At 38.8% G+C, this 13,268-nt stretch overlaps 1 protein-coding gene across 3 annotated transcripts in view; it reads left to right on the forward strand.

Annotated features, from left to right (window-relative positions):
* Positions 1 to 9,360: 9,360 nt before the first annotated feature.
* The window catches only part of Abcb11 (ATP binding cassette subfamily B member 11), a 74,407-nt gene continuing 70,499 nt past the window's right edge, over positions 9,361 to 13,268 (forward strand). For all 3 annotated transcript variants that reach the window (XM_042694162.1, XM_042694161.1, XM_042694163.1), the window contains exons 1-2: positions 9,361 to 9,436; positions 10,855 to 10,876. In XM_042694162.1, coding sequence (XP_042550096.1) covers positions 9,361 to 9,436; positions 10,855 to 10,876 — 98 coding nt within the window. The remainder of the gene's footprint in view (positions 9,437 to 10,854; positions 10,877 to 13,268) is intronic.

The raw sequence follows: 13,268 nt of genomic DNA on the forward strand, positions 1-13,268 counted from the left end.
TCTGAGCCAAAGGTGGGGGAACTGCAGCTTGCTCGCTGTTCAAATACACTTAATCTCTTTGTTTCAGCTTCGCTAACTATGAAGTGGGACGGTGGTGCCTCGCTTTTCTGCAATTGAGAAGTCCAGATAAAGTAATGCATTGGGTGAGGCACCTATCTGGGCCTTGATCAACACTGCCTGCTATGGTTCAGTGTTGAAGGTCATAAAGTGGTTCATTAGTGGTTCATGCAAGGAAAGAAATTAAACAAAACAATTTCTAGGAAAACAGAAGGATTAATATCAAGAAGGGAGGGAAAGGGCTAAGAGTGTGGCTTAGTGGTAGAGTGCTTGTCTTGCATGCATGAAGCCCTGGGTTCGATTCCTTAGTACCACACACACAGAAAAAGCCAGAAGTAGTGCTGTGGCTCAAGTAGTAGAGTGCTAGCCTTGAGTAAAAGAGGCTCAGGGACAGTACCCAGGCCCAGAGTCCAAGGCTCAGGACTGACAAAAAAAAAGAGGGTGGGGGAGAGAAAGAAGCAAGTACCAACAGCCATTAGAAAAGCTAAAAGCTTAAAAAAGTCATTAATTCCTATGTACATGGACCTATGTCTGGTGGGCAGGGTCTGACTGATCACCAGAGTGATTATTGACTGATCAGACCAGAGTACAAAGGTCATCTGTACACACAGAATTTTGAACAAAGGTAATTGTGGGTTATTAGTCTCTGTAAAACTTTGGGGGCAGAGTCTGGAGCAGAATTGACCTGTCACTTAAGATCTTCCCAAAGGTCATCTTTTACACTGAGGGAAGACATTAAAAGATACTTTTGTTTTGTTGAATTTTCAAGTAATTTCTTAAAACTAGTTTTGCCAAAAGAAGTGTTGAGTATAACTAGAATCCCAACACTCTTGCTGGACCCTCTGCTCTTGCCCGTCATTTCAAGGCCAATCAGTCATTTGCAAAGCCTGCAGATGATACCTTCAGAGAGGTTTCCAAGGGCATTCTGGGTTTGGAGGAACTGCTCTGAGTATGTTTATCCTTCCCTGTCACTGAACTGTGCTTTTTCTGGCCTTTGGGACATTGACCTATAAGCAAATAGATAATGTTCTGGCATAAGCTTGCATTCTGTTCAGTGCTTTATGATGAAAACTGAAGTTGGAAGCACTGAGAAGTGATTTGACTTTCTCCAGTGGAGTCCATTGTTCCTTCTGGCTTCCTGGTGATCACACGCACTCACAGGTAGGTACCTTACACTTACCTACAGAACTTGTAACTCTTATTTAGTAAGTCTATGCTCTGGACATCAAACATTATGGGGCATTGGGGTTCTGGTTTACCAAAGGCTGAAATTTTCTGTCATGAACTCCAGTGCCTGGGATAGAAACGTGGAGAATGCATTAATAATTCAATGCACCATGGTTTTTTAGACAATACAGATGTTTTTTTAGTTTCTATCTCATAATCATGCTATTTTTTGTGTTACTTCTCTTGAAAATGTCTGTGTATAGTGAAAATGGGGACGATTGATTGATTTGCCAAATGTAAGCTTCTTTTTAAACTTGGGTTTATGAAAGTATACTTCTGTTTGTCCTGATAATCACAAAGTTCTAAGCTTTATCAGCTTTAATTTTTGTGCCTGTATTAGTGTGGTAGAGCCTCATACTCTTGCTTAATTTTTTTACTCATGGCTGATATTTGATCTATGACTCCATTTTCTGCTTTTTTTTGCTGGTTAACTGGAAATAAGCATCTTTCAGATTTGTCTGCCTGTGCTGGCTATGAATCTTGATCCTCACATCTCAGCCTCTTGAGAAGGTAGGATTATAGGGTTGAGCCACCAGTGCCCAACTCAGAGTAATGTTTTAAAGTGTTAATTTGAATATAATTTTTTTCATCTACAAGTTTTATTAACATCCACTGTCATTGGGACAAGACTCCACATTCAGATGAAGAATCATGAGATGTGGAGGTCTCAATCAGCCTGTGGCTGTCCCCAGCCTTCAATCATGGCCCTGTCCTATCTTTGGGTATGGGCCTTGCCTGTGATCTTCTTTGGATGACTCTTGAGAGTAAACTTGTACTGAAGGCACTCATTCTAGAGCCTTCCCTATCTCTCTTGAGATGCCCATGTATCTCCTTTTCCATCACGCCTGCAAGTTCTCACATGTCATTTGTCTTCCATGTACACCAGAAGCTTCACTAGAGTAGCCTGGTTGGAGAGCTGGCACTCCACATAATATTTAAGTTGACAATCACATCCCTCAGAGTTTCTGCCTGAGCTTCATGGGGTTCCAGAATTGAAGACTCACAATACAGAAAGGTTATTTTTAAAGTGCTAGTCCTGGGGCTTGAACATAGAGCCTGGGTGCTGACCCTGAGCTTCTTTTGCTCAAGGCTAGCATTGTACCACTTGAGTCATAGCTCCACTTCTGGCTTTTTGATAGTTTATTGAAGATGAAAGTCTCCTGGACTTTCTTGCACAGGCTGGCTTCAAACCTCAATCATCAGCTCGCAGTCTCCTGAGTAACTAGGATTACATTCATGTAATCAGTCACCGGCACCTGACCAGGAGGATTTTTGTTTGGTAATTAATTAGCTAGAAAATATTTCAGGCATTGGGGACAGAGGGTGTTATTTATGTACAGTTTCTGTCACAGTTATTCAGTGCTGCCATTAACACAAAGGCAATCAAAGACAATACTAAAATGAATAAGTGTGCTAACTGTATTCTAATAAAACAGTGTTAAAAATAGGCAGGGGGAGCTATACTGGTGGCTTCCTCCTGTCTCTTTCCCTTTCCTCTCCCCTTCCCCTTCCCTGTTTTTTGTTTTTCTCCTGGAACAGTAATAGCCAGTTGCTAATTTTAACTCCAGACATTTGTGATAATCGACCCATCATCTGTGCTCCAGGCTGTCTACCAAGTCACACTGCTGTCTTGGCCACAGTGAGGTGTGCTGAAAAGTGGTGAACACTGGCATTTTGTTCTCAGAGGATCCTTGCTCTGGTCCTGTCATGGCCTGCAGTGCCCCTGGATCTTCTCCAACTTAGACAACTTCAAGCAGCATGCATCGCGACTCACTCAGACCCCTTTCTTGTTCTCTCAGTGACTGATCCAGATGTGCTAGTTAGTCTCTGCCCTTTCTGTCTTCTGGCAGTGATCGTCCAGAAGGCTACTGATAATGTTCTGAGACAGAAAACTTTGATATATTGAACAAACATGGTCAGGAGACTGTTCTCCATGTACCTTTGGTGCTGATAAGATTACACATTTTTTCAAAGGTAGCTTCAACCCTGGATAGTGCCACAGAAGCACATACAGTAGGCAAGGAGAGATTAACAGAGGGATACATTCTCTCTGGTGATAATGTGGGCTATTTCAAACTGTTGTGAGGACTGGGGTGTGATTCACGGGTAGAGCTCCTGCCTAGCAAATGCGAGGTCCTTAGTTCAAACTCCAATACTGCAGAAAGAAAGAGAGAGAAACACTAGGGATTCTATGATTAGCTAGTCAAAGTTAACCAATCAGTGCTTACAAATCTTAGATTTTTAGTTTGAATATCTACACTTCCTAAAGTTTATTGGAAATTGTGTTTTTTTCTGAAGAAAAAGAAAAAAAACCATCAAAATCCTAAAAATTCTGAATCTGTTCTCAAGAGATTTGGAGGAAGTAAACATAATGAAATATGCAAGCATGCAGATAAAGAGGAAATAGTGTTTAATTTTATTTTCACTCTGGATTTTTTTGTGTTCATTAAAGTAAATTTAGTAATTAAATTATGAAAACATCTTGAGTATGGTTTCCAGCAAAGGGTGGAAACTAGATCAAGTTCATAGTTTAGGTGCAAATAGAATGTTAGAGATATCCATAAGAGAAGAGAATTGATGACATTACAACTGCTTCTGTTGAGAAGATAAACAGTAAGACAAAAATACCATGGGACTCTTAAGTCATAGAAAGAACTTAAGTCATTCTCAAATGTTTACTGTTGAAAACTAGATTTCTACCACATTTCCTGGGCTTCAGAGACTAGCAGACATATTCTTTTTCTGGTCGTGGGCTTGAACTCTGGGCCTGGGTGCTGTCCCTCAGCTCTTCAGCTCAAGTCGAGCGCTCTACTGCTAGAGCCACAGCGCCACTTCTGGTTTTCTAGTTGTTTATTGGCGATAAGAGTCTCATGGACTTTCCTGCTCGGGCTGGCTTTGAACCGTGATTCTCAGATCTCAGCCTCCTGAGTAGCTAGGATTACAGGTGTGAGCCACTGGTGCCTGGCTAGCAGAGATATTCTCTAGTATCTACTCTGAGTTTCCCCAGATCTCCTCTAATAAAAAAGAGAACTAGGTAAAGAGTAAGAAATGATTTCATGACAGCTCAGTTTCATTCTATACTATAAGAATTTGAGGCAATTCATCTAACATCCAATTCTAAACACTCCTTTTCCAGAAGAGATCACACACAAGGTCTTCACTTATTCTTTCTAGACCCTTTAGTCTTTCATTGTACTTTCCCAACCTTACGTTACAAAATTCCTAGAGGAAGCTATTAGCGTTTCCAATTCAATGACCTTCAAAACTCATCGCTTCCCTGGCTGAGCTGCTCAGAGATAAGGGCACTAGCTTCCACTTCTGACCCATCACTTGATGCATGCCTTAAACCCTAGAGAGTTTGCATTTTTAGAAGCGTAGCTCCTTGTTTTGTCCAAAGGGAACAGGCTGACAAAGTTTAGAGTAATTCTGAGAAAAAATAACAAGAGATCAGCCCCTTGATGTTGTACAGCTGTCTTGACACTGCAGCTAAGCTGTGTTATTTTCCTAATAGATGTGAACTATCTCACAGTAGGCTAATCACCAGCAATATTGCTGCTCCTGGTGAAACAACACAAGGCCACATCATAATTTTGTCTAAGCATAGACAAAATCAACTCACAAAATTCTAGCCATCAATCACTGGTGTTTCTTTATCAAGCATAAAATTGCCAGAGATTTTGTTTTTTTAAAATAGTACTAGGAATTGAACTCAGGCTGATGCACTTGCTAGCTAAATCTTCTATTACTTGAGCTAGATCACCAGTCCTTCTGCTTTTTATTTTGTTTGAGCTAGCCTGGGATATATCGTGAGGCCCTATCTCAACAACAAACAAACATATCCAACAATGTAGAGGCTATTAGTATACAGAAGCCTAAATTCTCCAAATATTCTCATCTCAGAATTTTTAAAATAAATGGCTAAGCCAGGAAAAAAAAGAGACTGATTTTTTTTTTGTGTGTGGCAGATTGTTTATTGTTTAAACCAGATGACTCAATTTCTTCTGTAAACTTGATTCAACTCTAAACTTTAGCAATCCATATTTTTCAAATATGTTTTTATTCTATGTAACTTGATGGAGTAATTCACCAAAAAGAGAACCTTTTGAGAATTATTATAACATTTTCCAGACAAAAATATAGCAAAGTATAACATTTCTAACACCCATTCACTACCTGAAACCTCCATCAACATTTTTCCACAATTATTTTATTTCTTCCTACTTTGTTTCTCCTTGAATATTTTAAAGCAAGAGCAAATCATGTTATTCAACGCTTTAACATTTCAAGATGACTCTGACAAGAAAAAGCATATTATCACAGCTACCCAAATTAGTGAGTAAGAGAGTGAATTTTTAAGAACATATGTCTAGTTTTAACATTAAGAGTATGATCTGATGACTAATGAAAAAAGTGTTGCCATATTATTTCTTGTTGTTAAGATTTTTTTTTTCTTTTTGAAAAAAAATTGTGAAAACTTCAAAAGCAATATAACCAAAACATTTACTCCTCCATGTATTTAGTAGCTTTTGATATTACATTAGTATTGCTTGTTTGTTCTTAAAGTTTAAAACATTGGTTTGATTAAGTTCAATATCAAGTATAAATGATTAGACATTGGCAATATTATTTAATGACAAATTTTCAAAGATGTTTATAGGTTCCCATGAACTCAACAATGATAATGAGCTCAACATACTTCAATCTACACATTAAGCAGCCCATTTTATAGTGCAGATTTTACATTTGCCTTTTAGTAGTATAAGAAGTTAAAAATACTATTATTACCATTTGACTTTCTTAACATGTTTTGTTAATCCTTGTGTGTATTTTAGTTTTTTTTTTCTTTCACAAATCCCTTCTGAGTATCCTTTTCTCCTTGCTGAGGCATACCTTCTAACAGTTACTCAAGACTATGAGCTGGGTGCTGGTGGCACATGCCTATAATCCTAACTACTCAGGAGGCTGAAATCTGAGGATCGTGGTTCAAAGCCAGCCCAGGCAGGAAAGCCAGTGAGACTATTATCTCCAATTAAGCACTTGAAAACCGGAAATGGCACTGTGGCTCAAGTTCTAGAGCACTCTCCTTGAGCTGAAGATCTCAGGGACAGCACCCAGGCCCAGAGTTCAAGTCCCATGACCAACAACAACAAATGACTATGAATATCTGAATGTCTACAGATGCTTAATGACTTTTGAGTCCACTATAAAATTCTAAGTTAAAGGTTATTTTTCCACAGTACTTCAAAAATATTAATTCACTGCCTTTTTACTGTATACTGTTGAAAACATTTTCCATCAGAGCATTATTTTTATTTGGGTAATGTATTTCCATCCTTAATACTTTTAAAAATAAATTTTATTCTTTTTTTTGGGGGGGAGTCTGGTCGTGGGGCCTGAACTCTGGGTCTGGGCACTGTCCCTCAGCTCTTCAGCTCAAGGCTAACGCTCTACCACTTGAGCCACAGTGCCACTTCTGGCTTTTTTTTTTTCTTTTTGTTTATGTGGTGCTGAGGTATCAAACCCAGGGCCTCATGCATGCAAGACAAGCACTCTACCACTGAGCCACCTTCCCAGCCCCTAAATTTTATTCTTTTGAGAGTTTTTTTGGGCAGTATTGGGGTTTGTACTTACGGCTTCATGCTTGCTAGGCAAGTGCTTTACTACTCAAGTCATGCTCCAACACTTCTGATCTAATTACTTTTGAGATAGGATCTTGCTTCTATTCTTTTCCTGGTGTGCCTGCAGGTCATTCTCTTATGTATACTTCTCATCGTAGCTGGGATGACAAGTGTGCGCTTCCATGTCCAACTTTTTCGGTTGAGATGAAGTTTTGTCAACTTTTTTGTCAGAGCTGTCCTGGAGCTGTGAACCTGTAACTGTGGCCTGGAACTTTCCAAGTAGTGACAACTACAGATGTAAGGCACTAGCATCTGGCAATTTTACTTATTTTTTGGTGCTTTACTATGTTGACACTTCTAAGTTTGAATTGGTTTTTGTTTATCCTGATCAATTGGTGTGAGTGTGTTAGTCAGTTTTTGTCATTGTGACGAAATATCTGTTGGGAGCCATGGAGAAGGAGAAAGGACATTTTGGTTTGAGATTTCAGTCCATGATTGTTTGTCTCCATTGCTTTGGGCCTGAGATGAGGCTGAATATCATGGCTATAAGAGTGTGTTGAGGATGAAACTGTTTACCTCATAGAGGCTGGGAAATAAAGAGAGAGAAAAGAAGGGGTACAAACAAGGTATGACTTTCTAGGCTACCCTTTTCATTGACCCAAATCCCCTAACAATCATCATTCTGCTATATTCCAATAGTCAATTCAAATTTTGAATTTATCAATGGGTTACTCTATTGGTGATGAGAGAGCCTTCATGATCCCATCACTTACCAAAAGCCCCACTTGCAAAGACTGATTGCTGGAGGACCAAATCTTTATTATATGAGTCTTTTGGTGGAGCTCTTCATCTCCAATCCATAGCATTGAGTCACTTCCCTGCTTCTAGAGAATTTCATGCAATTATTTCTTTCATTATTATATCTTTATTCTCTTCTAGGATTCTAATGAGGAGTTGAAGTGGGAGTTTTCACAACTCCACCTTCAGCTGTCTTATCTGATCCCCACATTGTGAATGTGTGTGTGATATGTTTATTACCATCTCTTCATGTGAGCTCCATGAGTCTCTACTTCATCATGGGAAATAACTCAATGACAGGCAACAGGGTTTTTTTTTGGATTTCACTTCCCAGTAGTACAGAATGCCCATGCCCATGATATCCTCTGACTCCTAAGTAAAGAGACATTTTTAAAGTCCTGTTTGGTGTGAGAAACTTCTAGTCTTTTTAGGAGATAACTCTCATACTCCTGTTTGCTTCTAGATCCTGAGGTCTGAATACCAGCTGCTTCTGGCTCTGCCTTTTCTGATTGTTCTCTTCTATTTCTGGATCAGAGATTTTAAAAATTATTTGAGTCTGATTCTATTATTTAACATGTTATACACTGTTGCTAGATGCTTAAAACAGAGAAAGTAAAACAAAAATTCCATGTTAAGCCTAAAGTCCTGGAATTGGCCTGAAATTCGAATCCTGATTCCCTTTACAAATGGAATTTTCCACTGAGAAGAAAACTAATGTGAATTCTGTATTCACATACGATCATTTAGAGACTCTCCCTCCTCTTTTCCTTCAATTCCAGTTGTATTTGCCTTTTCCTGAGGTTGCACCTATTAAAGAAGTAGTCAAAACAATGGCACTCAACAAGATTTGCTTATTATTCTTCAGCTACACAGACTCAACAATGTCACCAGTTGGCGGGCTACCAGTGGCCCATGCCTGTCATCCTAGCTAATCAGGAGTCTGAGATCTGGAGTATAAAGGTTAGAGATTAGCCCTGGTAGAGAAGTTCACTAGAGTCCATCTCCAAAGTAATCAGAAAAACGTAGGGTTAGAGGTGTGGCCCGAGAGGTTAGGTGCCAGTTTACCAAACATGAGGCCTGCCAAAAGAAATGTTACCAACTGGTTTGTCACTTTTATGGTGGTTCTTTTTTAATTGGTGTTACTGGGGCTTGAACTCAAAGTTTCACAATTGACACACAATTGCTCTACCACTTGAACATGCTTCTGCCTTTTTCTTGCTTTAGTTATTATGGAGTCAAGTTTGTTATTTTTTTCCCCTTACTGGCCTCTGACTATAATTCTCCTATCTATGACACGTACCTGGATTAGAGGTGTGTGCCATTACAGCCAGGGCCAGGTTTTTATATTAACTCATTAAGAATAAATAAAGCACAGATAAGCAGACTGAACAAATCAATAAAAAACAATCATCTATCCACCAACTGAAGAAAACCATTTCCAATGGTTTCAGTTTCCTTCCTAATAATTAGCCTCTCTCATTGAATTATTTACTAGCTAGTTAAAAAAATCATGGCTTCGTTGGAGATGACTAGGAAAGTTTATTTCTTGAACCAACTTGTTCTTTTATTTGACTACTCTGGTTAAAAAAAGATGTAGCAATTACAATCATTCTTCCATTTTATTGTATAGGGTTGGTCTTGATTTTGGATTGCAATCATCATGTCTGACTCAGTAATTCTTCGCAGTGTGAAGAAATTTGGAGAGGACAATCATGCTTTTGAGTCAGATGGATCATGTAAGTAGCCTCTTCATTTCGTAGAGCTCTACAAAAAGAAGGGAATACAAAAGTGAGACAAGGTTGTGATGTTTCAAGGAGCAGATAAAAATTAGCAACATCAAGTAGATTTATTATTGGGCTTGACCCTGACAGATACCCTGTGGTTCTCTCTATGAACCATATGATGTAACATTTGGAGGCCTAAGTAGGTATGGCTGAGTTAAGCATCATCCTCCAACTACTTCTTTTTTAAACCATTAATTTCTTAGTTAGGTTGAGTTAAATGGTGACAGCAATCAAGTGAATGTGGCTGCTTGAGTGGAGCTGTAGCCAGCATCTTCTGGCCAGTCTGAGATCATATGGAGGGGGCTTGTAGCTCTACTATTGAGTATGATGTGAACACCGAAAATTCTCTGTGTGTGTATGTTGGTACCAGGGCTTGAACTCAGGGTCTCTCACTCTTGCTTGTCTTTCTTGCCCATGGCTTGTACTCTATCATTTGAGCCACCTCTCCAGTCTGTCTTTTGGCTGGTTAATTGGAGATGGAGTCTCACAGATTTTTTCCTTCTGGGCTGTTTTAGAGTCTCACAGATTTTTCTTTCTGGACTGTTTTTAAGCCATGATCCTCTAGGTCTTAGCCTCCTGAATAGCTGAAATTACAGGCATGGCTTAAGTTGTTTTAATTTAAATCTGATTATTTAAATTTAAGTCTAATAATGACCTTTTAACAACTAGCAAGGTCACAGAAGTAGTAATAGACCTCCTAATTCTAATGCAGTTCTGTCTGATTCTCAAGCCAAAAACATTGTTCTCTATCTACACTACAGTGTCATTTTAGTCCCAATTAAACTAATGTCAGGAGAAACAGGACGTAACATCTCATGGTAACAGAGGTTCCTTAAGGTTCATTTCCTGTGGCTTCTTTACACCTATGACTTTACAGCCATTTTTTTCACCTCCTTCCTACATCTCTGACCTGTGCTGGGGAAAATACTATGTGGCTCATGTCATGGCTTCTACTGTGGTGGAAATATCAATGCTATCGCACTGTCTAGTTAACTTGTGATCTGTTAAGTAAATGAGTTCTGGTGTTTCCAAGGAACCAAACCATAATTATTTATTTTACAGACTGTCTTTAGTTGATTTAGAAATGCTTCTTTCATTTGCTATTCAGAAGGTTCAAATGTCTTAGGGCCTGCAGCAAAGTCCAGAAAGACACTATGACAGCAATGTAGTTAGTTCTTTGTTCCACTATAATGTATAAATACATAAAGAAATAGAGACAGAGAGGGAGCATGAGAAAAGGTAATTTGTAATATTGCACAAAAATGTACAATGTAGAAAGAAATTTCCAGAGGAAACTTGTTAACAACTGTGTTACACTTTCTCATTATTACTTTTAAAAAGATCTTTATTCATTGTTTTTATCCTGACAGGTAACAACGATAAGGAATCAAGGTAATGATTATTTCAATAATGCAATCTTTTCTAGAGTTTTTTTTTTTTTTCTGGTCCTGAGCTTCTTTTGCTAGCACTTCTTTTGTTAGCTAGGTTAGCACTCTACCACTTAAGACACAGCACCACTTCTGTTTTTATTTCAGAGTAGTTTATTGGAGGTAAAAGGCTCACAGACTTTCCTGCCTGGCCTAGTTTTGAACCTCAATCCTTAGATCTCAGCCTCTTGATACCTAGGATTATAGGCGTGAACCACTGGCACCGACTCTAGAATATTTCCATAATAATCCATTAAAGGTACAAAGCAGAGAATATTATATTTACATGGTATATGCCATTCTATTCACTCCTGTTTGTTTTCATGGTACTAAGGGTTGAATTCAGAGCCTTGTTCTTACTAGGCCATTTTCTCTCTTTATTTTTATTTTTTTATTTTTTGGGTCAGTCATGTGACTTGAACTCAGGGCTTGGTGCTGTCCCTGAGCTCTTTTGCTCAAGGCTAGCACTATACCACTTTTTAAATATATTTTTAGGGCTAGGAAGGTGGCTCAGTGGTACAGCGCTTGCCTTGCATGCATGAGGCCTTGGGTTCGATTCCTCAGCACCACATAAGCAAAAAGAAAAAAGCTGGAAGTGGCACTGTGGCTCAAGTGGTAGGGCGCTAGTCTTGAGCTGAAGAGCTGAGGGACAGCGCCCACGCCCAGAGTTCAGGCCCCATGACTGGACCTCTCTCCCCCCCAAAATATGTATTTTTTATTGTAAAGATGCTGTACAGAGGGGTTACAGTTACATGAGTAAGGTAATGAGTCCATTTCCTTTCAAGCGTTGTTACTCCCCCTTTGTTTTTCCACTACCATCTCTTCCTTCCCCACCTCCCCAACTTCACCCTCCCCCACCCCAAGCTATAAAGTTCATTTTCAACTTAGTGTCTTGTACATCTCATTGTTACAATGGGTCAACCTGTATCCTTATTTCAGTTTTTTGTTATTTCCCTTCCTCTCCCCAAATTAGAAAAATGTATATACAACATGCAGGGTACCGGAATCAAATACAGTGAAAACAGTGGTTATACCATGGGGGAAGAACATACAAAAGAAACAAAAAAAAAATCACACAACCTGGAAGAAATGGATGATTTCCTAGCAAATATTGACATGCTGAAACTAAACCAAGGTGAGTTAAACCAAGTTAACAGGCCCATATCAAGCATTGAAATAAAAAACAGCAATAAGAGACCTCCTATCTAAGAAGAGTCCAGGACCAGATGGATTTATAGCAGAATTCTACAAGGCCTTCAAAGCAGAGCTCACACAAAATACTCCTCCAACTCTTTAATGAAATTGAAAGAGAAAGTTCATTACTGATCTCATTCTAAGAAGCCATCATAACCCTACTCCCCAAACCAGGCAGGGACTCATCAAAGAAAGAGAACAATAGACCCATTTTTTTGATGAACTTCTATGCAAAACTTCTCAACAAAATTTTGGCCAATCGACTTCAACAATTCATCCAAAAAATCATACACCACGATCAAACAGGATTCATTTCAGGGATGCAAAACGGGTTCAATATATGCAAATCAATTAATATAATTCATAACATCAACAAGAACAAGGATAAGAACCACATGGTTATCTCAATAGATGCAGAAAAAGCATTTGACAAGATCCAACACCCCTTTCTGATGAAGGCTCTGGAAAAACTAGGAATCCATGGAACATTCCTCAATACAATAAAAGCTGTATATGACAAACCTAGAGCCAGCATTATACTTAATGGTGAAAAACTAAAGCCATTTCCTCTTAACTCAGGAATGAGACAAGGATGTCCACTCTCTCCACTTCCCTTCAATTTAGTATTAGAATGCCTAGCTACAGCAATAAGACAAGATGTAAACATAAAAGGGATCCAAATAGGGAAAGATGAAGTAAAACTCTCCCTCTTTGCAGATGTCATGATCTTGTATTTAAAGAATCCCATGGACTCCACTCCCTAATTACTCAAGCTGATTCAAAACTTTGGCAAAGGAGCAGGGTATAAAATTAACCCTCAAAAATCAATGGCTTTTCTGTATGCCAGCAATGAGAAAAGAATGGCTGAAATCAGGAAAGCAACTCCATTCGTAATAGCCCCACAAAAAATAAAATACCTAGGAATTAACTTAACCAAAGAAGTGAAGGGCCTCTATGATGAAAACTTTAAAAACCTGAAAAGGGAAATCAAAACCGAACTTAGAAAGTGGAAAAACCTCCCATGCTCCTGGATTGGAAGGATCAACATCATGAAAATGGCAATACTTCCTAAGGCTATCTACAAATTCAATGTGATACCTATCAATATTCTAACCTCATTCTTCAAGGAAATAGAAGAGACAATCCAAAAATTCATATGGAAC

The sequence above is a fragment of the Dipodomys spectabilis genome, unplaced genomic scaffold (genome assembly GCF_019054845.1).
Source record: "Dipodomys spectabilis isolate Male_0828 unplaced genomic scaffold, ASM1905484v1 ptg000174l, whole genome shotgun sequence".
NCBI lineage: Eukaryota > Metazoa > Chordata > Mammalia > Rodentia > Heteromyidae > Dipodomys > Dipodomys spectabilis.